Source organism: Ranitomeya variabilis, chromosome 1 (assembly GCF_051348905.1).
Source record: "Ranitomeya variabilis isolate aRanVar5 chromosome 1, aRanVar5.hap1, whole genome shotgun sequence".
NCBI lineage: Eukaryota > Metazoa > Chordata > Amphibia > Anura > Dendrobatidae > Ranitomeya > Ranitomeya variabilis.
Genome location: NC_135232.1, coordinates 101,592,968 through 101,620,197, shown reverse-complemented (window position 1 = coordinate 101,620,197; position 27,230 = coordinate 101,592,968). Strand labels below are relative to the sequence as shown.

At 42.1% G+C, this 27,230-nt stretch overlaps 1 protein-coding gene across 9 annotated transcripts in view; it reads right to left on the bottom strand.

Annotated features, from left to right (window-relative positions):
- Positions 1-24,388, bottom strand: part of HOMER1 (homer scaffold protein 1) — a 136,243-nt gene extending 111,855 nt beyond the window's left edge. The window contains exons 1-4 of one of the 9 annotated variants that reach the window (XM_077286883.1): positions 23,748-24,378; positions 22,994-23,213; positions 21,516-21,590; positions 21,034-21,198 (exon numbers count right to left, since the gene is read on the bottom strand). In XM_077286883.1, the coding sequence (XP_077142998.1) occupies positions 21,034-21,038 (5 nt within the window). In that variant the 5' untranslated portion in view covers positions 21,039-21,198; positions 21,516-21,590; positions 22,994-23,213; positions 23,748-24,378. Of the gene's footprint in view, positions 1-21,033; positions 21,591-22,993; positions 23,214-23,747 lie in introns of all 9 variants that reach the window. The other 8 variants (XM_077286893.1, XM_077286862.1, XM_077286904.1 and 5 more) reach the window with 8 other exon arrangements.
- Positions 24,389-27,230: the final 2,842 nt, after the last annotated feature.

Below are 27,230 nucleotides of genomic sequence, written 5' to 3'. Positions count from 1 at the left end.
TGGTATATGTCCCTTATGCTGGGCCCAATTCTGGTGTATGTCCCCATACTGCCACTGTTCTTAAAAAAATAAACCATTCTACTCACCTTCCCTCTGCTTCCCCACCATGCAGTATCCTGTTCTAAAGCTGGCAGCTGACTTTAGCGTGCAAGCGACGGGAGCACATGATGTCACTGCCATGAGCCATGTGCACGCTGAAGTCAGCTGCTGGTCTGTCATTGGCCATGTACCGTGTACTGCAATATATTTCAACTGGATATGCTTCGGAGTCTTAAGAGCAAATCCAAAGTTTAGATTGCAATTCTGATTAACAAAAATTCAACCAGAGCTAAGTCTAATTATTCATTACACAGATGTCCAGAGGAAAGGGGCATTACTTAACAAAGAAACCCTTCCCATTTCATGCTGTCAGCAATGGCACCACATGGAAGAGAAATGTCACAAAACCAGACAAAGAAATTAATTTCTTTGCACAAGAAAGGTGAAGACTATAATAAGATCAGCAACGCTTTCCTCATCAGTCAGAATATTATTAGCAAAATTGATACAAAATAATAACAAAAAAAGCCCACCTATAATTTGAAAGGGTCCAAGCTGAAAAATATGAAGACTGCTGGGGATCTATTTTCTGAAGTGATGAGACCAAGATAAATGTTTTTGGAACTGATGGCTTCAAAACTGTATGGCGTTGCAATGCTGAGATGTACAAAAAAAATGCATGGTGTCTACAGTGAAACAAGGTGGTGGCAGTGTCCGTATGTGATTAATTTGAGTAAAATAGAATATTTTGTAATGAAAGTTATATTATTAATCTTACTTTCATATTATGGGTTCAAAAAAGTTATTTACAACTCAGACTTGCCAAAATTTTGGAAATTGTTATTGTGTTCAGTGACATACATATAATATGAGGGAATATCATATAGTAAATTTGTCTTGTTTGCTTGTAGACGTCTCCAGCATAATTTGCATTAGCAGCAGGATATATGGCTTTAGTTTCCCTTATAGACCATTTTATGTGAAAGCGTAAATCTGCATCATTGTGTGCATGACTTTTACACTTTTACACTTACTATCTCCATCTATCCCCCACCCCCTGAAGATGGCTGGACCATCATTATAAATACATCATTGTAAATACACACCTGTACTTTGTATCTCCCCCACCTCATTGTAGATTGTAAGCTCTCACGAGCAGGGTCGTCTTATTGTGCTTTAATTATTGTATTATTAACATTGTTACTTATGACTGTTGTGTTTGAAATTGTTAAACTGTAAAGTGCTGCGGAATATGTTGGCACTATATAAATAAAGATTATTATTATTATTACAATGCCTTATTCTTATTTTATAAAATTAGTGGCAAGACCTCTTTAAACAATTTTTGGCCTAAAATTCTGCAGTTTTGTTCTCAGGATTCCCATCAGAGTGGCTGCAGGTAACTGGTAGTTGAGCTATCTACCTGCAAATGGAGATTTAGAGTACTATATGTGAAAAACAAAGATTCAACTGGTGTGAAGATGCTGTATATTTGCAATTATGACTTTATTTGGATATTGGGAATTGATGTACTATTATTTTGGGTTCATCCAAACAGTGAAATGGCAACACCACGAAGAAGAAGTTGTAGAATTATGGGAGATACATGATGGATAGACATGTTACTAAAGTGGAAATGCTGACAAAATGGAAACAAAATGTTCAAAACAATTTATTCAGTATCAAGTATGAGCACCACATACAGAAATCCCTGCGCTTACACTCCATGGCTGCTCTCAGTGAAGTTATTAATGGTTTTCTGTGGAATGTTCCGCCATGTTGAATATACTTTGGTATGTAAATCATCATGATCTGCTGCTGGCAGCTCCTTTCTTTAATTACCAACCAATAACATCCCAGATGTGCTTCTTGGGAGACAAGTCTGGAGACACTGCAGATGATGAAAGCATATTTAGGCTACATATGCTCACAGTAGCATGGGCAGTATGCAACCTGGCACTATCATTTTGGAAAACGCATGCTTGGACACTCTGGACACACGTTGGAGAAATAACCATATAACTGGTTCCATGTTCAAATCAAAGTAGAACCAAGCTGTCAGTATACCTGGAATGAAGAGAAGAAGGGTCCAGCTACCATACATTATGCCACACCATATTCTTGGGAGGAAGACCGATGTGACATTCTGTCATGAAAGCCTCTTCATGGCATTGCCCATGTTGTCTCCATACCAATCTCCAGCGATCATTGCATCCAAGACAAATGTGGTACCCATTGCTAAAGGCAGCTTCCATTGCCGTCTTATTCTGCATCATGACAGCCTTTGAGAGAGGTGTCGTGAGGTCAATGGAACAATAGAAGTGGACATCTGGCTCGTAGCTCAATGTCATGCAAATGTCTTCTGATGGTTTGTGCAGACACTACTTGACGCCTTAGGCTTAGTATTTAACGTTCAATTTCACTAGCAGTACGAAATGGATCATTTGTGGAACCAGTGTTATGGTCAATTTTCCAAAGTGTCTGAAGAGCCATTTTTCATCAAGAGAATAAAAGGCTGCATGTTGAGCATGCCACTATGAGCAGCCTGCAAGGCCCAAACATGCTAATATGGTCTGCAGCATCTCAGGACTTGTCTCTAATTTAGCAAATCTGGGACATCATTGGTCTGCAATTACAAAGGGAGTTGACAGCAGTGGATATTGATGATTTTTGTGCCCAAATGTCATGGTTGTCTCAGATGCAACATACTGTGTCACTCTGCATCTGGCTGCAGAAGGTTTGGCATTACAGACGCCTCCTTAGTCCTTCTGACTCTTGGACCCATCGGCATCCTCCCTCTGGCTCTAGTTGACACACCTGGACCTGGGTGTTTATAAATCCCCAGTCAACTGCAGAGAATCGCTGGTGATATTCACATTTTTCCCTTGTTAAGGCTTGGAGCTATAGCAGTCTGCTAACTTCCTCTCCGTCTACCTTTTTTGTCTTTAGTTTACAGTGGGGACTGACCAGTGATGATCCCACTCCCTCCCTACTCAGGGCTTAGCTCTATGGAGAAACACAGCTTAGGTTTCCTGCTCGGCGACTGGTGAGGAACCAACTAAGGGATGGTAGGGCAGATAGGGTGCTATTAGATCTGCCTAGGGGTCTCCACTCACCTTTTCCCTAGTGTCTGGGCTTACTCCCCCTCATCCCTTCGTGTTGCACTTAGTCTTTCCCACATTGTGCATGACACCAAGTGCATTCAGCATGGCAGAACATTCCTCAACCATTAATAACCTAATTGATAGAAGTCAAGACATGCAAGTCTGGGGATTTCTGTGTATGGTGCTCATATAGCCAATGCTGAACAAGTCTAGATGTTTTGAAAATGTTTCCATTTTTTCGTCATTTGTATATAATATAATAATAATAATTTTTATTTATATAGCGCCAACATATTCCGCAGCGCTTTACAACTTATAGAGGGGACTTGTACAGACAATAGACATTACAGCATAACAGAAATCACAGTTCAAAACAGATACCAGGAGGAATGAGGGCCCTGCTCGCAAGCTTACAAACTATGAGGAAAAGGGGAGACACGAGAGGTGGATGGTAACAATTGCTTTAGTTATTTGGACCAGCCATAGTGTAAGGCTCATTAACATGTTTATCCATCCTGTGATTTCCATAATCCCACAACTTTTTCTTCTTGGCATTGCAATTTCAATATTTAGGAGTGTGTATAAATCTAAAAACAGGAACACAGAAAATATGTTTGATAATTTACTGTTGTATTCTGGATTCTACATCTAGTACTGACAACCGCCTGTGAGACAGCCTGGACATCTCTCTGACTCAGTTGAGTTGTTAGGTCTGTGGATGCCAGTTGTATCCTTGGGCCAAAATAACTGATTTCCATGATTTACAGAAGCCAACACTGCTGTAAATTGAAATTAAAACTTAAATCAGAAATTAAAACTGATCCCCTACAGATAAACTTACATACATTTGCTTTTTGTTACTTTTAGCACTCGTTCACTGCTGCAGCTTCCATCAATCGCACATCGTATTTGGCAAAGCGTCATGGCTACTATTACAAAAAGAAGCCAAGATGCCAATGTGAAAGCATTATAAAATTAAACCAACAGCAAATCAGTAAATAAACTATGGCTACTTTTTTGTTATAACATAACTACATATCCCGAGAAAACTCTACCGATGAAACTGAAATTGAGCTGAGGCTGGAGCGTGCCTTGAAAACTTATTTCTTCTAGGACGCTGATGTCAAAGAATTTTATTACAACTGCAACCTCAGTCCAAGGCCCTCACACAACCTAACCTGCCCAGAGATATTTCTTCACTAAGCTCTGCTGTTTTTAAAGGGATTGTCCCATGAAGAAAACTCCTAATAGGGCATAAAGATGTCCCCTGAAAAAAGTGAAGAGCTGTATAATGAATGCAGTCTTCCCCAGACAAAATGCCCACAGGCAATTAATAAGGCTCCTTAGTGATTCTGCTTCCCACTTTAGGGTATGTTCACATTACATCTTGAAAAAGTGCTCTCAATATGCTCAAAAGCATGAACTTATTCGAGTGTCTTTTAACTGTTTCAGGTCTCCAAAGACGCCAAACGGTTAGAAGAGGTGACTTGCTCTGAAGACACTCTATACTTTACAATGTAAGTCAACAGGAAGGTTTTAAAAATCTCCAGCAGTTTCTGAATTGTCGAATAGAGTTAAAAAAAAGTCTTGAAAATGACAATAAAAAAGTAATTCAAACATGCTAGAAAAACCCTAAAAAATTCTCTATGGTTGTTACACACTTATCCCAAGTATTCAGGGATCTGCTTCCTTCACCTTGATCTGCTGCCCCCTGTTGTGCACCACCCAGGTTGTTGTGCTCCACCCAGGTTTTGCCGGTTGCCCAGCATGGCTCAGTGATCTCATTTCCTTAGGACTGAAAACTTTCGTTTGGTGTACTCCAACTTTTCTGCCCATCATACTTTAACTTGCTTCTATCCCTGCTGGGTTCCACTGCTTACGTCCTGCTGCCCCCAAGATTCCTAAGTGTGTCAAGTCATTGGTTCCAAACGTCTTCCTCCAATATCTGGAATCTGTGTACCCACCAAGACCTGAGGCTTAGAGGATCCACCTCACCAGGTGAGCCTAAACACTGGTGATCAAAAACATTGTCAAAAAACACAAAAAAATAGACATTTCAGGTTTACAAAAGAAGAATTTCCTGAATCATCTTCTGCTTGAAAAAGGAATATTTTTGGCCAACTGAAAAAGATGTGTAAATGTACCCTTATAGGGTCCAGGTACATAACTTTTCAGTGTACACAATCTATTATAGTGTAAGGCCGGGTTCACATCAACTTTTCTGGTATCATGTTCTGGAAAATTACGAACACCTGGAAGAGTCTAATAGACCCCTCTGACTTATGATTGCGTCCATTGTGTGCTGTCATAGCGTCTGTCATTTTAAAAGTTGCATAATGAAATACTTTTTACATCAAATATCCTGGAATATGTGAGGGAGGCTCCAAAGTCTTTGGGGAAGACGTGAACACTGACTAAGTTGTTACGTGCAGTCATCTCTATTTTGTTGAATTATTGATGTTCACTCCCGTACCTACAAGTCAACGAGGAAGACAGCGACAACACTGGATCTTTACAAAAACTTCCATGGAAGACGTGGATTGATAAAATGATTTCTGTAAGGAGAACTGCCACTGCCCAAGTCATTTTAATTTTAGAAAAATCTCAGATATTCGTTTTTACAATTCAGAGATGCTTTCAAGAATAGCACCACTGTCCGATAGAAAATCCCCAAACTCAGGCATAAAATAAATGCCCACTTTGGAAAAGACCAGCTCTGTGCAGTAGTACAATTATCAGAATATGAATACAGATGAAAAGAAATAAAAGTAAAATAAAATAAAACCTAATATCACCAATCTCTTCTGAGTGAGTATAGAAATTTATATTCGCAAGGGAGCTGGGGTGTCAAGATTTGGCTGCCCTTGATTTACACAAATGGTGTCTGATGTCATCAGACCGAGCAGCGGATTGTGTTTTAGCGCAGAATAATGAAATGTGCAGACAGTTTTAGCATGTACTTCTCCCACTATTGTAAATGGGTTTGAAAAATCATCACGCGGACTGTGCAACATTTATCAGGACTTAAAGGGAATTTCAAGTGATATTTTATCTACTTATAGGACGGTCTGGTGTTTTAATCTTTGCATGATAAAAACAAGGCCATTTACATGCTGCTGACAATTTACAGATCTGCTTTCAAAGTCCGTATTATATGAAATCAATTACGAGATGGAAAAGAAAAATCTAATAAAACGAGCAGTTGCTCATCTTACAAAATAATTTATGTGTGAAGGTTTTCTTCAGAGTGCTCTGTCACCTCCAAGGCAGAAAAGACACAGGGGAGGGTAAAAAAGCATTAAAAAAATTATTTGGAAAGCCATCATGTTCTAGTGACTCAATTACAAGACATAATAACGCTATGGACCAAAATATCCGACTAAAGATTTGAAAGTCCTTGATTTAATGTTCATCTTTTTGCTATGACACAGAATATACATAAAGACCTACTTAAGTCACTCAGTAAATGGCCTTATTTCACATATTGGCTAATTTTTAGATATACGCCTAAAAATTATTTATCCTTAAAGAGCCATTGATGAATGTAATTCCAGGTACAGCCTGTGGAGAAGAGTAGCCCTTTCTGGAAGAAAAGCTGTTACTTTTTTAGTGTGCCCAAAAATATGAAAACCTCAAAATAGTATTAAAAGGAGTTTGAGTAAATTACGATACTCCAAGGTCACCTTGTTTGGTAAATGCTCGGACACATCCTTATATTTTAGAAGCTCGGCTGCCCTGCAGCTGATTCTCATGGAGTATTCATTAAGTCATTTGTAGTAAAAATTATTAATGGGGTTTCCCAACCCTGCTGAAAGTATTGTGACCATGAACTGATTATATTGAAAAGACTCATCTGCCAATGATGTTTCTGATGTTTATCTATGAACTAGACTGAAATGACTATGCGCTGACAGCAAAAAATTCAATCAATCTGAACTCCACAGTGTCTTTAAAGGAGTTGATGACTTTATCTTAATTGCCAAAGTTTCCCAGGTATAATAAAATGAAAAAGAAATCATATCCTTACCTCCCGGACTGGTGCTGCTCTTGCAATGTCAGCATTGTGTCTCTGATCCTTGTTACGTGACCGCTGCAGTCAATCACTAACTGCCTGTCAGTATTTTGTCAGAGCAGATATTTGCTCTGACAGAATAGTTAAGGTGGCAGCAGCAATGACATTACTGGAATTGAGTCGGTCCGGATGGTATGTGCTTTGTTCATTTTATATGGAGAACTTTGGCAGTTAAGAGGGAGTTGTCCAATGTCCAGTAGTGGACAACCCATTTAAGGTGGAACAGATAATTGCCTCACCCCATAAACATTTCAGTCTTTTGAGCATGCATGTGTTCCTAGCAGAAAAGGAAGTAAGCAGATATCAGAGCCTTTTCATGGCGGGTTATTTTCCCTTGGGATCAAGGGATCAGGTGACAAAATGCAATATGTCTGACTTTTCTTCCTCCTGACATCTGTTACTTGGGGAAAGTCAGGTCAAACACACATATGTTAAAGCAGAAATTAATGGCTTTAGCCAACATTCATTTAATGAGTGTGGTCACCTTTACTCATTTGTGAATTTTCTCACCTGTTTGGTCATTTTTTCTTTTATCTGGTTAATGTAGCCCCTGGTTGTATAGTGTTTCCAATCATCAGAGTGGATATCACAAGGTGGCACAAGACAACATCTTCAGTAATATCAATAAATGGTTGTATATAATATTAGTAATAAAAATATGGCTAGTAAAAACATTAGTTTTAGTCATTTGCATAAGTTAGTTACGGTCAGCTGGAATATCAAATGTAAATCTAACTATTTAGTACGGGTCACACAAATGCTTTATCAGATTAGGAAGAGCTAAGGCCACTTGCCGAACGCATTAGATGTCCCTCAGCCATCAGACACTGACACTCTGTCTCGAGGAGCAGCACTGATGGTGGAGGGCGTAGACTGATTAACATCTCGTGCATCCTGCTATTGTCTTTCATTTTGTACTCCTGATTTGACCTTAGCTATTCTCCTATTTTGATCCCTGCCTGCTAATTCTCTGTTTGGTACTGACCTCTAGTTCAGATGCAGCTTGTCCACTACTATACCGCCAACTATGTCCACGGGACAGCAGCTATTCCATAGACACAATCCAAGAGCTTTTGCAGAGAAGTCCAGATTAATATATACTGTTGAAAACGGATACATTCCCTGGGATATAGTTTTGGAGGGGCAAGTGCCAAGACTATCCATGGAAGCCAGAACTTGATGGTTTGTCCCCTAACACAGGCCATGTTAGCTAATCAGACACACTCACAATGTCCTATATTTAATTGCAAAACATTTATTTATTACCATTAGTACAAGAGTTAAGCAAAATGGTTTGCAAGACATTGGTCCAGTGGCCACCTCAGTAACTTCATACTGCCGGACGACAGCCCAGCAAAACTCCACCTACATGCCGGCATCCCAGTGTGCCTCCTGCTTAGTGGGCCCAACACAATGTCATGTGTCTTTCAATAAGTAACAATGATGTTACACTAGATTTACTAAATAGAGGCACTAGTGATGCCGGTTGGTAAGTGAAAATTTGCAAAGTGACAACTGGCCCGGGATCCAGTGAATCATCTTGTTCATATCTAGTAATAACCTTTCTTAGATTCAATTAATATGAAGAGAAACAGATAGGAAAGGAGCTTTCATCTGTGCCATACTCAATTGCATTGATCAGTGATCTGTTGTAGCTAGAATCTGTCTTACAATAACACATTTTTCTTCTTTCTTAATACACTAGAAAGCATTAGCATAGCAGCGCCACATTTTTTTGCAAAAACTAAAAAATGTGAAATCAGTTTAAGTCAAAGAAAGTATGCTAGTCAGGAGTGACTATACCCAATTGTTTAATTCCTGAGCAACCTCTGACAAGTGTATTAGTGGGTAGGAAGTGGAGGGGTAATGGAACATATGGCACATTATTAATCACAGTGAAAGTAGGATGCTTTTACCTCTGTCAGCAACACTGTCAGTTTTCTGCACAGAACGATCTGCTGGATCTCAAATGACTATGAGGGGAAATGTTTGGGCTATTTTTTTTTATTTTAAAAGAACATGTAATATCTGTCAGTGTACGGTGTTATTAAATGGGCTGTGGGTTACTACCAGATTTCCATACATTTCTACCGTGAGGTCGCTTTGAAATTACTAAGGCTGTGTTTGTGTTAAAAAGCTTGGTTAGATACAGTCCCAGGAGATCTCAGAGTATTACACGCATTTTTTTCAGCCCAATCAGAGGACTTGCAGTATTGCAATTTGTGACCTATTGATTTGCTGCTAATCAAATTTTTTAAAAATTTGTCGAATCTGATGAATTTGAATTTCAAAAGACTTTTTGTGTGCTGCAGTTGATTTATCTGTTTGGTTAACTTGAACAACCTTTTTACCAAAAAAGAGCATGAAGGGCACCTCCAAAAATCATACATTGAGCTAATGCCGCTAGGCAAAAATATACAGTTGTGCTCAAAAGTTTACATACCCTGTCAGAATTTTTGCTTTCTTGGCCTTTTTTCAGAGAATATGAATGATAACACCAAAACATTTTCTCCACTCATGGTTAGTGGTTGGGTGAAGCCATTTATTGTTCAACTGCTGTGTTTTCTCTTTTTAAATCATAATGACAACCCAAAAACCAAAAAATCCAAATGACCCTGATCAAAAGTTCACTTACCCTGGTGGTTTTGGCCTCATAACATGCACAGAAGTTGATACAAATGGGTTTGAATGGCTACTAAAGGTAACATCCTCTCATGTGACCTGTTTGCTTGTAATCAGTGTGTGTGCATAAAAGCTGAGTGTCTGGGATCCACACAGACTCTTGCATCTTTCATCCAGCCACTAACATTTCTGGATTGTAAGTCATCAGGAAAGCAAAAGAAATGTCAACGGATCTACGGGAAAAGGTAGTTGAACTGTATAAAACAGAAAAGAGATACAAAAAAAGATATCCAAGGAATTGATAATGCCAGTCAGCAGCGTTCAAACTGTGATTAACAAATGGAAAATCAGGGGCTCTGTAAAAACAAAACCACGGTCAGGTAGACCCACAAAAATGTCATCCACAACTGCCAGGAAAATTGTTTGGGATGCAAAGAAAAACCCAAAAATAACATCAGCTGAAATACTGGACTCTCTGAAAACTAGCAGTGTGGCTGTTTCAAGAAGCACAATAAGGAGGCACTTCAAGAAAAATGGGCTGCATGGTCGAGTTGCCAGAAGAAAACCATTCCTGCACAAATACCACAAAGTATCTAGCCTACAATACGCAAAACAGCACAGAGACAAGCCTCAAAACTACTGGAACAAGGTAATTTGGAGTGATGAGACCACAATTGAACATTTTAGTTACAACCATAAATGTTACGTTTGGAGAGAGGTCAACAAGGCTTATGAAAGAAAAACACCATTCCTACTGTAAAGCACGGAGGTGGATTGCTGATGTTTTGGGGATGTGTGAGCTACAAAGGCACAGGAAACTTAGTCAAAGTTGAATGAAAGATGAATGCAGCATGTTATCAGCAAATACTGGAGGCAAATTTGCACTCATCATCAAGGAAGCTGCGCATGGGACGTACTTGGATGTTCCACCATGACAACAATCCAAAACACAAGGTCACGTTGACCTGTCATTGGCTACAGCCAATGTCTGTCACTTTTTACTCTGCTCCTGGCTTCAAGCACGCCATAAACGACAATTCAGCTTGTGACAGACATCCTTGATAAAAGCCTGAGAGCCGAAACGTCGAAAATTTTGTCTTGTCAATGTCATATACAGTATTGGCTGTAAATAAAGATCCTCTTGTTACACGGAATATTCTCAAGAGTTATCCCTTTTTTTTAGCACTGGAGGTGTTTTCTACTACTACATATTGTTTTTCCTTCTGGGCACCTACACTCTTTGAATTGTGTTCAAAAGCTTCTTACTACCTCAATATCATTGAGCCACTCTGGGGAGATCTCAAGCACGCAGTTCATGCTAGACAACCCAGGAATTTACAGGAACTGGAGGCTTTTTGCCAAGAAGAGTGGGCAGCTTTACCATCTGAGAAAATAAGGAACCTCATCCACAACTACCACAAAAGACTTCAAGCTGTCATTGATTTTAGAGGGGGCAATACACAGTATTAAGAAACGGGGTATGTGAACTTTTGATCAGGGTCATTTGGATGTTTTGGGTTGTCATTATGATTTAAAAAAAGAAATCACAGTAGTTTGACAATAAATGGCTTCACCCAACCATTAACCATGAGTGGAGAAAAAGTTTTGGTGTTATCATTCATACTCTCTGAAAAAAGGCCAAGAAAGCAAAAATTCTGCTGGGATATGTAAACTTTTGAGCTCAACCTCAACATGAGTTTCTTAGCTTAACATTCTGATCAGACTGTATGAAGCCCACTAGCACGTCATGGCAAACCTCTTAGTGGGTCCTTATCGCCCTAACAGAGCGGAGCCATGAGCCAAACACCGCCGCAGCGATAATGCATCGGCAGGGCGGACGGACCGATGCCCCACAGCACCCTCGCGGCAAGACTGAGTCCCCATGACTCCACACCGCGCGGCCCCACCGGCACAAAACCGCAGCAACAATGTCCATTCTCTTTTTCAGCATTGAACAACCTTTGTGTTTGATATTGAAATTCACCATAGGAAAAAAAATAAAGACTAAAATGATTATGGCATAATGTGAACAGCTAACATTGGCTGAAATTTTTCTTTAAGCCAGAATTTTTAATAACTGAAGGTTTTTTTTGTATTAAATAAATATGAGAAATAAATATGAGAAATTGATAATCAATTAGACTAAAAAAAATTATAAGCAACCTTTTTCTAAAAAGCCGCATAATAATAGCAGCAACCATAAAAGCAAAGTATAAAAGGAAGTGCACGAGGAGTGATGCCAATTCATTCATATATAGACATTTTCCGGAACTGTGAATAAGTTTAAGTACGTATGCTAATCTGTATACTCATTCAGACATAATAAACTCTTACAAGACAAACAGTAAGAGATTTAAGCACCAGGACGCCACTTTGATAGCAGGAGGTATAAAGGTATGTGCAGCAGATGTAAAGGTGCCCCACTGAACATAACATTTCTTTTCTCGATTTATAATTCAGGCATGTGGCACGACAATGGCCAGCTTTGTTTTTCAGAACCGTCTTCCAAATGTGCCATTCACAATGCTGCACAATCTCAGTTGCAACCTCAAGGAAAAAGAAAATAACAAAAATCTAAAAGTATAGCCCCACTGTGGCACACTATGGCCTAAAGCTGTGACTTTTCATTCTTCACATCAGTAGGAAAGGCTTTGGCAGAGAACATTGCAAAAGTTTAACATAAAAAAGGGACAGCTAATATGTGGTTGCTTAGGCTTATTGCATTCAATTACCATTGTGTCCTGAGATCGACGCTTAGATTTCTGCTATATAACACAGCATCACTGAATCATGGGGCAAGTGAATTGTAGACTTGTGTGCCAACAGCGGAAACATTTAACAATATTTAAATGTTTTGCATTATTTGTGCCGAAACACAGTATCAGCATAAGTATACTAAAAATACAGACTAAACCAAACATTGGGTTTCTTACTTGTACGTTTGTGTCTTTTTTCATCTCTTTCCACCCCTCTGTGCATCCAGTTTTATATTGCAGAATGGATGGACCACTTATTCTCTGTTAAAATTACATTTTCCAGCAGCACCCTGCTTCTCCTCAGTGCTGCAGTGCCACCCCTCTTCAACTGTATTTGCTGTACTCAAGATCAATAATTGGTGCGCCGCACATTCATTAAATATGGTTAGTGGGCACACACAAATATTTGTGTGCTAAGTACCTCAATTTTATGAATATAGTTTCTTTGGCAGAACTGCTATTTAAAATAATTCATATATTTAATGTTTTCTTCTTAATTTATATGTATGAATAGTTATAAAGAATTATTATAGCATTATACCTTTAGTATTAGATATAGTGCTAGATAGACTGCTGGGCTTACAGTATATAAACATATAAATTAGATTTATATTACCATCACAGCTTGTCAAGCACTGCTGAGCTGCGTTCTGAGCCAAGTGTGTGTTCAGCATTACAGGAGAAGCTCTGCATGGTCTGCACTGTGTCCTCTGCCAGGCATCACCGATTCATTAGAGCACAGTAGTGCGATTCCATAAATGACTGAAGGAGCGCTCTGCGGTGAGAATGAGGGAGCGCACAGCAATAGAACACAGGCTTCCTACACCGCACATGATCAACCTAATCCTTAGGAACTACAGGAGGACGGTTCCAACGGCAACGTCGTTCCAATGTGATTATTGGGGGCAATTAGTGCTAAACTACGAGGATTTTTCATAAACTTATATTGGAACACTTTAATAAAAATTGTTGGAGATTAGTATGAAATCTATTTAAGATATTGGAAATAACTCTTTGACAACATTGATGTATTGGTAAAATACTAGAAATGCACAATATGGCTATGTTCACACGTTGCGTTTTTGCTGCGAAGCAGCTGCTTACAAAAAGCAGGCTTTGCTGAGTTTTGCACTGCGTTCAGCTTTGTTTCCACCACAGAAGCATGAACAATGCAAGGAGTTCGGTCACCAATGCAAGACATATGTGACACCATAAAACCATTTTGGAAAAAAGGGCAATTTGATCAAATTATTTAGAGGAAAAATATTTTTATGTTTGAAAAATAGTGACTATTCTGAACAAAAAGGTTCACATTAATTCATAAAAAATACACAATTTCAAATGTAACAGCGGAGGGAGTAGAATTGGTGGGGAAAACTTTACCTAAGACATTGGCAGTGCATTGAATTTGTAGGACACTGTTTACTTTCACACTTTGATTGGCCCTTGAGTTGATCAGATATTGTTCAATTTCACACCTTGGTCTGCCAATATTTACACATATCACAAACTTTCTCTTATCGGTTAGTGCCTATTATCTTCCTGTGTTTCAAAGGAAAAAAAATCACCATCAATATGGTGCTGTCGGGTGCACCTGCACATTAGCATCTATCACGTTCCGATAGATGCTAGTGTGCAAGTACTGCCGCCGGCTCCTTGTTGCTGCAGCCCAAAAAATGTACACTACAGCAAAATGGTGCCGGTGGCGGCGCTTGCGCAGTAGCATCTCTCTGTACGAGACAGATGCAACTGTCAATGCGCCACCTCTGGCGCCATTTTGTTGTAGTGTAAATTTTTTTTTTTGGACTGCAGAAACAAAGAGCCGGCTAAGGCGCTTGCGCAGTAGCATCGATCTCCGAACATAGAGATGCTACTGCGCGAGCGCCGACGCCATTTTGTTTTGTTGTTTTTGTTGTAGTGTACATTATTTTGGCTGCAGCAACAAGGAGCTGTTGGCGGTCCCAAAGATATAAATCTTTTTTCTTTATGGTCTTTACCCTGCAGATGTGGTCCTCAGGGTAATAATGCAGAGCTGCCTATGGATATGCCCCAGAGGATACTGTGAACACAAAGTTAGCAGTGATTGAAGAAATAACATATCTCTGGAGATCTATGGAAGATTTTAGAAAAAAATGGAGTACTTTGGAGCAGGGGGAATAAAGTAAGTGCTGGTCACTTTTGTTAAGGTGACAAGTCGTCTGTATCTATAGCTTTTGATCTATGCTTGATTGTCCAGAGCTGCATTCATAATTCTGCAGGGATCAGAGTGAAAATCTGCTAGCAATGGTTGCAGGTAATATGTCTGCACAACATTTGGTCTGGTGATTTGTCTTCTGTAAATTATGACCTCCGCTATGCTGTTAGAGGGGTAGTGCTATTTGTTATTGTTCAAAAAGTCCCCTGGCGATAACCTGATGGTGGAGTATCTTGCTGCAGGCACACCCATGGCTAAGGTGTATCCTCTGGGGGAAGTTAACATGAAGTGTTCAACGCCAATAGGAAGAATTGCACATTGAAGTCAATTGCCTGCCCACCTAATAAATATGCATTATGGATCGCTGTTTGGAGCTCACAGGTTGACCTATTGCCCATTTTCTATTAAATCAGAAATATCTAATAATTCATTTGTAGTGGTCTCTTTTACTAGAGCCTCCTTTGAACTCAGTTTTTCTGGACATCCTACTTTAGGCAGATTCTTTACATTTTTTTAAATAACCTAACAGGGCTAGGGAGACAGTCAGTAAGTTGCTGATTTCCTTGTACATCTTGGTGCCAACCTCCAATAGGCACATATGACCAAAAATGATCTCCGACAGAGCTCACTGTGACTTTTAGTCAATGGCCCCAGCACTGCATATGAATCCCATTATCTAGGGCTTCGGACGTAAGCCCTAACGAAGCCACTGGATGGATGCTAATATTCTATGTCAACATGGCCTAAGGCTAAGAAATCTGGAGAACTACACCCACGCCCATAGTGCTGGACAACAACAAAAAATAGCTGAAACTAGGAAGAGCTATATTAAAAAAAAGTGTAAAGTAAATATTAATATATGTAAGGTGCAAAAAAAAAAAAGTCTTTATTAGAACCATTTTTACTCCAGAAATAAAAACGCAATTACAATGATGAATCAAGGCCTCTATAAATGGACTCATTTTGTGCCAATTATTCATTGTCTGTCCGACTGGCCAAACTATCAAAGCATTTATGGCAGCAATAAGGAAAATGTTCTGTACGTAAATGACCTACATCTTAAATAAATCAATATTAAACAGATTTTTATTATTTTCCAATGTGGACCCGAATCATCGTTTGCAGGTTTTTTTTCAGTCATTTTTTCTTTTTTGACTTTTTTCTTACTTTCACTAATGTATCATTGTGCCAAAGTCAGCAAAATGGCACACGCGATTCATTTATTTATTTATTTATTTTCAAATTATATTCTGTCTTATAACTGTTTTAGGACTTTAATAACTTTTTGTAAAAAAAAAACAGCAAGAAAAAAAATGCCATTTTTACAGAAAGTAAATCACTGCAGGAGGAATCGGAATGGAGTTGTGTCAGATTTGACAACTTTTTCAAACTGTTGCAATTGATGAATCAGTTTACAACATCTGGGAAAGACACAATGAGGCAGAAATCAGAAATTTATGGTAATAAGCAACAAAATAGAACTTCAAAAAAGGAGTAAATCGGTGAATAAATTTGATCAAACCAAAGTGTATGCAAAAAAAATGGCGGAAATACAATGAAGAATCAGGCTCTATGTCTATAACAAAAAAGTAAAAAATACTGATACAATTTTCAGCCTGTCCACTAAACCTAATTCTAGGCTGACACTTCTTGGTTTGTTGAGATCTCTGTTCAGAAGTCACCTAATTACCAACATAGGTAGGATATCTATTTTCAGAAATTAACACAGGATCCACCATTAGTGACGTCCCAGCTCGCCTCCTCCCCCTCTCTGCACAGGTCCCATAGAAGTAGCATCTACAGATTATTGTTTCCTATGGCCCATGCGTCTGCTGTAAAGTCTATCGCTTAATTCCATTTATAGCAGCTTAGGCAAAATATAAAAAATAAAAACATAAAAAATATCTCTTTTTTTATTATTGTAAAATAATAAGGGTAAAACAGACTAATAAATGCTTCTCAGACAGGGAATGAGACATAGAAAATGCTGCGCCTTCTTCCCAGCTGAACTCCACACTCCTGGCTATGAAGCCACATTAGCTTTTTGCATTAAACATACTTATATTACTTTGGGTTATTGGATCAAGAGCTGAAGATGACATCGCAGAAGGCTCGTCTGCCAGAACCTCACCCGGGTACAACACCATGACTGTGTCTGGGAGCTGCACAGCATATTCTGCGCATGTGCTGTTATTTATCATCTCAGACCAGACCAGATGGCTCCCTACCCAGGACTGACATCAGGTAACTGTCAGACAATATGGGGCCGACATCAGGAAGCAATGCGTTGCTCAGCAGCTCGCACATTACTATTGGAGCCTGTCAGTACCGTACTGGATGGAAGCGTCTTTGCTGGAGTAGACTGGTTCCTTTTTTAATAAGAAACCATCTGATCACCATGGGTCGGGCTTCTGTAATCCCCAGCGATCAGCTGTCACTGGCGGAGGAAGCCACAGGCAGACACACACATATTTCTCCTCCATCCAATGCTCTTTTTATATAGAAAAAGAAATCAGAAGAGTCTCGGTGGTCGATAAAAGTAAATCATTGACTTTCCTGAAAATTGCATTTACATCATAGACTATCAATCTGATCATTTCTACGATCACTTGTCTTTCCTTCTCTCATGTCCTTTCCACTGCAAATGGTGGGCTGACACCTGAGTACACCGACGGACGTGCTACCGGCAAAGCAATTTTGAGTTCAGCATTAAACATGTGATCAGCGACAGATGAGCGCGCTGTCACTGATCGATTACTCGCCGCACATGTCCACACTGGATTGGGAACGTTAACTTGATCTAACAATTATGTCCTTGTACAAAAAGGCCCCTAAGGCACGTAGAAGCGGGCTTCACCTCAGAGTGTCCCTCCATGTTAGCACATATGAGCGGGCACTGAGAGGGAGACCTGACACTCTGACATCTATACGTCCTAAAAAGACATATGCCCAGAGAGGAAACAGCCGCACTCAATACATTTTGTGAAGTTGAAGAAAGTATCTGTGTTTATTACATGTACAGGAAAAATCACCACAGAAAAATGAAAATAAGTGGAAACAAGATTATGTTTCGACCCTACCCGGGTCTTTGTCAAACCTCACTTAGGGACAGGGAAGTTTATATAGTAAATCCAAGTAAATTTCCATAGGTGCAAACTTCCCTATCCTAAGTGAGGTTTGAAAAGAAAGCGTCCGCTCTGTTGATATGACGTCAGCAGAGGCAGTTGAATCCCCAGCAAGAGCCGGTCTGTGACTGCTCTGTGCCAACAATGAACGGCGCCGGGCACAACAGGCAGGTAGGTAGCAACTATCTGACTGTTGGTGCCTTTATTGATTGTCTACCTTTTTCACGTGTTACATATATTCCTTGCTGTTTAAGCATCTTATAATATTTAGCTTTTTTGGCAGGATTCACACTTCATTACACGTATTATATTATGTTGCACCTTTTATGGACTCTTTTATAATGTGCATCCTCTTCCCCTGCTTGTGCGCATGTGGGTCAGCCCTTGTTGCGTCCGGCGCCGCCGACGGTGTCTCTGTGGTTTGGGTGATCCATGGGTTCTGGGTCCATGCTGACGTCAATACGTGGGCGGGGCCTTGGACTCAGACCGCCCCTCTCTCTGACGCCCTCGGTGACGCCGACGCTCAGGGATGCCGACACCTCATGCGCCCCTTCTAAGCAGTGCATTATGGTCCATTTTTGATTGGCCGACCGGCCTTTTTAACACAGCCCCTTGTGTTTGGAAGCCACTCCCCCGGAAGAAGGCTTTAGCGCCGAAACGCGCGTTGGGGACGGTGGGTCGCACGAGGTTCCTTACACCAGCAGGTAAATATCATGATTCCTTGATTGGATCGTACTTTTCCTATTATTTTCAGATGTGGTACACAGCCCTTCTGATTTTTGTTTGTTCTAAGGTGTGCACTTATACTTTGGATTCTATATCTATGTTGATTACTGGCACACTATGGAGCAACTTTAATTGACTTTGTATACCTATGTACACCTGCTGGTGCTTGGTCCCCTTGTGCTATCCCACCTATGTTTTGGCTAAACCCCTGTCATATCCCATGTACTTTAATGTATTTATTTCAATAAAGTTGTATATTTTTATATATTGATTCGTGGTGGTGCGTGCTTTCTATTTTTGAGTTTTGTCTATTTTGGCACTGAATCCTTTTCTGATTTCCTCCACATTAACTGTGTTGCATGTGGATTTTGGCCTTGTATGTTTAGGTTCTACGGCCATTACACAGTACACAGTAGGTACACATTTATAACATTATCTCAGCATAGGAACATTTTATTTAAACATATCAAATTGTGGAAATTATTATTATTCCAAGATCTATTGATTAAAATCCACTTTTGTTCATGGGAAAATAACCTTAAAGGCAAACATATGATGATTGCAGCATTCCAAATGTATTTCACCATCAGGAATGGGCAAGCGCACAAGACAAGGCACCCCTCATTTTTGCAGCTAGCCTTATGTGTACTCCTCATTTGTCTCCACCGTCATCCTTTCATACATGTAGAGATCTAAATGTAAGACCCACTGTCCCCCCCATCATGTATCTATAGTAAGATCCACCGTCTTCTGCTGATCCTCCCCCTGCATCATCTTTCTACTTTACAAGGCAGCCCGAGTTGGTAATAGTTATAGTGAGTGTCTGTCACCCATTTATAGGGGTCTTCCCATAATCGCATGTTTCCATATAATAGGAGACAACTTGCTGATCGCTGTGAATCTGACCCCCCAACAATCCTTAGAACAGCTCTCTGGAACCCTGCAGATCTCTGTCTTGAATGGAGAGGAGATGTGCACGCTCAGCCTCTGCTCCATTCACTGTCTATGGGACTGCAGTGGAAAATCAAATAAGACGCTCACTATTTCTGGGTTCTGTAGTCCAATTCTCAAGATCACTTTTGGTAGCAGAGGTCAGATCCTCAAAGATCAGCAAGTTTCTTGTATCCTATGGGAAAACCACACCTCGACATCTACGGCATCATCAACATCTCAGATGCCATTCATTGAATTGCACTAGGAAATTTAAATTAATGCCCCCTTACATGCGTTGCTTCTATTTATTATGCTTTGCTTATATAGCACCATCGTATTCTACAGCACGTTACATACATTATTATCATCACTGTTCCCATTGGGGCTTACAATGTAGATTCCCTATCAGTATGTTTTTAGAGTGTGGGGAAAACCCATACAAACTCCTTGAGGATGTTGTCCTTGGTGGGATTTGAACCCAGGATCCCAGCACAGCAAAGCTACGGTGCTAACCACTGAGCCACCGTGCTCAAGGCGTCTTAGGCAACTCCTTACTCTGCCCATCAGTTTCTGAACTGTATCTTAGCATCATCCCAAGAAGAGTGATACATAGAAAATTAGTGCAATAGACGGTCACACAGTCCAAAAAAAGTGTCCAAAAGTTGCTCATTTCTTGTATCTCGAGTTTTGAGACAGGCACGATACTGATCTCATTGCTCTGCTGCACTTCATATGGTTTCTATGATGGGTTTCGTGCACCTTTACTTGTCCTACATCAATCTCTCACTTGAAACTACAGGTTCTTAGCAGTTCTTCCAATCTCGTGTTTAACCCTTTACCTACAAGTCATTCATCCTAGAGGAGCTGTCATTAATGCAATGACCATATTCCCCCCTAGAACATGTGTCTTTCACCTCTGCACAAGGCGGACATCTGACGCAGATCACCCCAGCCATTATCAAACATTACACCAATTTCAGGTGTTTTACCCTGTTGCTAAATATGAGCGCTGCATTAAATAACATTGCAGCTGAGGGATCATTAACTAAATAAAGACGTGGACGAGTTATTCCGGCGGACGTACAAAGCGCTCGGCTCGGAATCCAGGGACCTTAATAGTGTCCTGCTGCTTTAATAAGGCACGCTCCTTTATTAGAATAGACGGACACATCAATCATTCTTAAGTGTTATATGTATTTGCGGCAGACAGTAAATCCATGCTATATTAGTTTACTTCCATCATCTATGCCTTAGTGTCACTTAGAGATCTCATGTGCTGATTTATGGAGCATTTAGGTTGCATAGACCTGTACACATTACACATAAAGAACAGATCTCTCTGATAGATCTTACAACTTAAGTCTTTCCTGAGACTCATACAGATGTCTAGACTCACTCAATGTCAAGGTCATCATCATCATTAAACTCAGGCGATTGATGGAAATGGTTAATTCACACTTACCCCATTTTGCCCAGATTAGATTTTGCACTGAAGTGATGTAAAGAAGTTTTAGAAGGTTTCTTCTTGCACCATTAGTTCTCCTCTGCCTTTCTTATATCAGATTATACGGTCACCTCTCCTAACTTGTGTCACTCAGCCGGTAACACAGATACATGAAGTGTCTGGCTTTTAAATCCAAGGATAATTCCAAAACCGATGGAGAAAACAAATGAAAGGAGCGATAAGTTTTTTTTTTTTCCCTTATATAATTTACTGTAGTAAAAAATGACAATTGTATATTAAAAAAAGTATATCCAACAAAAAAGGCGCGCATTCATGTGCCTTCTTCTCCCACAGTCTTGTAGTTTCAGGCAACACTAGGAAGCCAGCCCAATGCTTATTCCAATCATGTCCTTCTTGACAAAGATCCGCTTCCCACGCTCCTCTTCCCACACACACAGACATATATACAGTATGCACCAGTGCGACCAATAACTGCAGACCTCCCAAGTCTCCGTCCTGTGCTAGAACCAAGCCTCGGCTTCCTCTGGGGACTCCGCTGCAGGATGGATCCAGTGCTACAGAACACAAGGGAAAAGTATCAGGAGGCAAGGCAGATGATGGATGGGTGGGTGGATGGATGGATAGGTGGGTGGATGGATAGATGGGTGGGTGGATAGGTGGATGGATAGGTGGGTGGATAGGTGGATGGATAGGTGGATGGATAGGTGGATGGATGGGTGGATGGATAGGTGGACGGATAGGTGGGAGGATGGATGGGTGGATGGATAGGTGGGTGGATAGGGGGGTAGATGGATGGGTGGATGGATGGGTGGATGGATGGGTGGATGGATAGATGGGTGGGTGGATAGGTGGATGGATGGGTGGGTAGGTGGATGGATGGGTGGGTGGATGGATGGGTGGGTGGATAGGTGGGTAGATGGATGGATGGATGGGTGGATGGATGGGTGGATGGATGGGTGGATGGATAGGTGGGTGGATAGGTGGGTGGATGGATAGGTGGGTAGATGGATGGGTGGATGGATGGATAGGTGGATGGATGGGTGGATGGATAGGTGGGTAGATGGATGGATGGGTGGATGGATAGGTGGGTGGATAGGTGGGTGGATGGATAGGTGGGTAGATGGATGGGTGGATGGGTGGATGGGTGGATGGATGGGTGGGTAGGTGGATGGATGGGTGGATGGATAGGTGGGTAGATGGATGGATGGGTGGATGGATGGGTGGATGGATAGGTGGGTAGATGGATGGGTGGATGGATGGATAGGTGGATGGATGGGTGGATGGATAGGTGGGTAGATGGATGGATGGGTGGATGGATGGGTGGATGGATAGGTGGCTGGATAGGTGGGTGGATGGATAGGTGGGTAGATGGATGGATAGATGGATGGATGGATGGATGGATGGATGGATGGATGGGTGGGTAGGTGGATGGATGGGTGGGTGGGTGGATGGATAGGTGGATGGACGGACAGATAGATAAATAGATAGATACAGTAGATAGATAGATAGATAGATAGATAGATAGATAGATAGATAGATAGACAGATAGATGATAGATAGATAATAGATAGATAGATAGATAGATAGATAGATAGATAGATAGATAGATATGATAGATAGATATGATAGATAGATAATAGATAGATAGATAGATAGATAGATAGATAGATAGATAGATAGATAATAGATAGACAGACAGATAGATAATAGATAGATAATAGATCTGTAGCGGATGTTAGCAGCCGCTGCTCCTCACAGGCCCCGCACACTGCAGCATTGTTATGATGACTTCTCCTCTCGCTCATGGAGCTTCTCATATAACGCTGATTTGTGCGGTTCTCAGTGACCGGGGGAGCCGGGCTTAGGACCCAGTTGCCACCCTGGCATGTCCCCCTGTGCCGGGCACACACCCCGGGGTCAGGCTGCCGCTCCTCGGGGCAGCTGTGCCGGTATGTACCTGTGGGCCCGGGGGCTGGATCCTAGCCGAGCAGCCGCGCTGGGGGCTCGGGGACGGCAGGCTGTGACATTGCAGGGGCTGCAGCGTTCACCATCCGGAGCAGCACTGGCGCCTTCAGCACCGCGGACAGCAGCAGTGGGCGGTCGCCGGCAGCCGGTGTGCGGCCAGGAGCGGGGCACAGCACGCAGCCATCCTTCAGCTGCTGGCACCGAGCATGTCTCTGTAACACACAGCGACAGGAGGGTAACGGGGACGCGGGGAGGAGACAGCACACAATAACCCCGGAGCGCAAGGACAGCGCCGCCCTCAGCAGCAGCTCGGGCCTGCACCCTGCTCCGGGCACGGACGCTCCACACGAGCACTGGCACTCAGCCCGACTCCCACCTTCCTTTGCCCTTGCGATTGATGCCATGCCAGCCGGGCTAGGAAGGGTTACATGCGCACGGCAGACAGCGCCGACACAACGTGCCCGATGGCAGAACGGGGGCATCTTACCGTGTGCATGCTGCCATCTGACTATGCCCATGTGCGGCACCGCCAGCGGCCGCATGTTATGTAACACACAGAGAGGAGCGGCGCCCCCAGCTGTCCCCGCACGGTGCGGCACATGCACCGGTGCTGTCCGTGCACAAGGATGCGGCACCGATCACTATGGAGCCCCGTGTGTATGTGCCGTGTGCCCGCCGGCCCGTGTGCGGAGAGATGGACACCGTGTAGTACGCAGCACGGATACACCGAGAATGGCAGCACTGACCGCCTGATGATGCCGGTTACCGGGGCGCTGAGGCTGGGATGCTGGCCGGGCCGGTGCCGTCAGTCTGCTCAGACCTTCTCTCCATCCCACTGCTCTGGAGATATTTAAATAAGCAACGTCATCCCGTTCTCCCCTCCGCATTGACGTCACTCCCGTGTGGGGGATGACGTCAAAGTGCTCAGCGCAGCCGGAAACGCTTTCTAAATAAGGGGAGAAGGGAGAGGCAGAGAGCCGGGGGGAGGAGGCGAGAGCGGACCGGGGAGAGGGCGGAGGAGGAGGCGAGAGCGGACCGGGGAGAGGGCGGAGGAGGAGGCGAGAGCGGACCGGGGAGAGGGCGGTGGAGGAGGCGAGAGCGGACCGGGGAGAGGGCGGAGGAGGAGGCGAGAGCGGACCGGGGAGAGGGCGGAGGAGGAGGCGAGAGCGGACCGGGGAGAGGGCGGAGGAGGAGGCGAGAGCGGACCGGGGAGAGGGCGGAAGAGGAGGCGAGAGCGGACCGGGGAGAGGGCGGAGGAGGAGGCGAGAGCGGACCGGGGAGAGGACTGTGCTGTGCTGCTCAACAAAAACAGATGTGTGAGGAGACATGAGAAATAACAACAACACGGTAATCCTCCGTCAGCCCACCCAAACACACCCGTCATCAGCACCCGACACATGCGGCACCCTCACCACTGACACCTGGCTGTGACACACTGCTGTGGTTATCCCTAGGTATCAGCTATTATCTATCTATTATAATCTATTATCTATCTATTATCATCTGTTATCTCTAATATCTCTATCATCTATCTATCTATGAATCTAGGCAGCCATCCACATAAAGATATAGGTTTGAGAAAGGTCCACATTTGGACCATAACGTTGTCACATGGTTGATTAACCCCTTAGTGACAGAGCCAATTTGGTACTTAATGACAGAGCCAATTTTTACAATTCTGACCACTGTCCCTTTATGAAGTTATAACTCTGGAACGCTTTATCGGATCCCGCTGATTCTGAGATTGTTTTTTCGTGACATATTGTACTTCATGTTAGTGGTAACATTTCTTCGATATTACTTGCGATTATTTATGAAAAAAACGGAAATATGGTGAAAATTTTTAAACTTTTGCAATTTTCAAACTTTGTATTTTTAGGCCCTTAAATCAGAGCGATATGTCACAAAAATTAGTTAATAAATAACATTTCCCACATGTCTACTTTATATCAGCACAATTTTGGAAACAAATTTTTTTTTTGTTAGGGAGTTATAAGGGTTAAAAGTTGACCAGCAATTTCTAATTTTTACAACACAATTTTTTTTTAGGGACCAAAGTACAAAATCGGAATACGCAAGAATAGTCAATAAAACAAGTTGAGGTAAAAACCAGGAAACTAAAGGAGCTAAACTAAAGTACTGAATCAGGGGAGCACAAGGTTATATCTGGCAGCTTCTAGCAGTAAGCTGGAAGCTTAAAAAAGGAATCTGTCACCCCCTTCTGGACGTATATGAACTATTAATATGGGCATACAGGTAATAGAAATGTTACACTAGTCCTACAAGTATGACTCATATTAATGGTCTTGTTGCTGAGAAATGTTATATTCTTTCTTTATGTTAATGATTTCTTCCAGGCTCTGTGGCGTGTAGTGCTTGGAAGAAATCCCTGCCCCACATCTTCATTGTAATACTACCCCCCTCCCATCAGTGTCAGTACGGCCCCGGAATCCTGTGCCTGCCCCGTGCACTCTCTCAGAAATACATACCTCATCCTCCCTTCTATGGGTGCTGTAATCAAGGATCTTCTGCCCCACATGGAGAATATGGAGCAATATATGGGGCCCATTCTGCATGGAGCATTATATCGGGCCCATTATATATCGATCAATATATAGGGCCCATCATATACTGGAGCATTATATAGGGCCCATCATGTACTGGAGCATCATATCAGGCCCATCATATACTGGAGCATCTTATGGGGCCCATTATATATGGAGCATTATATGGAACCAATTGTATATGGAGCATCGTATGGGGCCCATCATATACTGGAGCATCATATGGGGCCCATCATATATTGGAGTATCATATGGAGCCCATTATATATGGAGCATCATATGGGGCCCATTATATATGGAGTATCATGGGGCCCATTATATATGGAGTATCATATGGGGCCCATCATATACTGGAGTATCATATGGAGCCCATCATATACTGGAGTATCATATGGAGCCCATTATATATGGAGCATAATATGGGGCCCATCATATACTCGAGCACTATATGGGGCCCATTATATATGAAGCAATATATGGGGCCAATTCTGCAGGGAGCATAATATGGGACCCGTCATATGGTGCAATATATGGGGCCCATCATGTACTGGAGCATTATATGGGGCTCATTATATACTGGAGCATTATAAGGGGCCCATCATATACTGTATGGAGCACTGCATAGGGCTCATTATGTATGCAGCAATATATGGAGCTGCTCATCATGTATGGAGCAATATATGGACCCCATCATATACTGCGTGGAGCATTTTATGGGGCCCATTAGGTATGGAGCATTTTATGGAGCCAATTATGTATGGAGCCTTATATGGGGCTTATTATGTATGAAGAAATATATGGGGTTCATCATTCTGTATGGGCCATTACATGGGGTCTATTATTCTGTATGGATCATTAAATGGGGCTTATGCTGTATGGTGCATTATATGGGGTCCATTATTCTGTGTGAAGCAATATATGGGGCTCATTATTCTGTATGAAGCATTATATGGGGCACATTATTCTCTATGGAACACTATGTGGTGCCCATAATAATGTATGGAGGACTATGTGGTGCCCATGATACTGTATGAAGGACTATGTGGTACCCATAATACTGTATGGTGGACTATGTGGTGCCATAATACTGTACGGAGGACTATGTGATGCCATAATACTGTATAGACCACTATGTGGTGCCCATAACACTGTATGGTGCAATATGTGGTGCACATAATACTGTATGGAGGACTATGTGGTGCCATAATACTGTATAGAGCACTATGGTGCCCATAGCACTGCATGGAGCACTATGTGGTGCCCATAAAACTGTATGGAGGACTATATGGTGCCCAAAACACTGTATGGAGCACTATGTGGTGCCCATAATACTGTATAGAGGACTATATTGTCCGGTTTCTGAGCTATTGATATCACTCATGTAATATAAGAAGTAAGTGAAATCTTTGGCTCTATCTGTGGCTCATGAAATGTGGTATGTGTTAAAGGGGCCCACTGAGACTCACCTGGCACAGGGGGTGCAATCAGAGTCGGACTGGCACTGATACCTGCTGGCATACTGGCCAGCAGCTGCCTAGGGCGCCCACTGCTCTAGGACATCATTATTAAGCGCGCGGCTGTTTCCGACAGAAAGGTGCCGGCGACGATGCTGCCAGGATGTGCGGCTGCGGGGAACGTTCGGAGAGGTGAGTGGTGCTGTGTGTC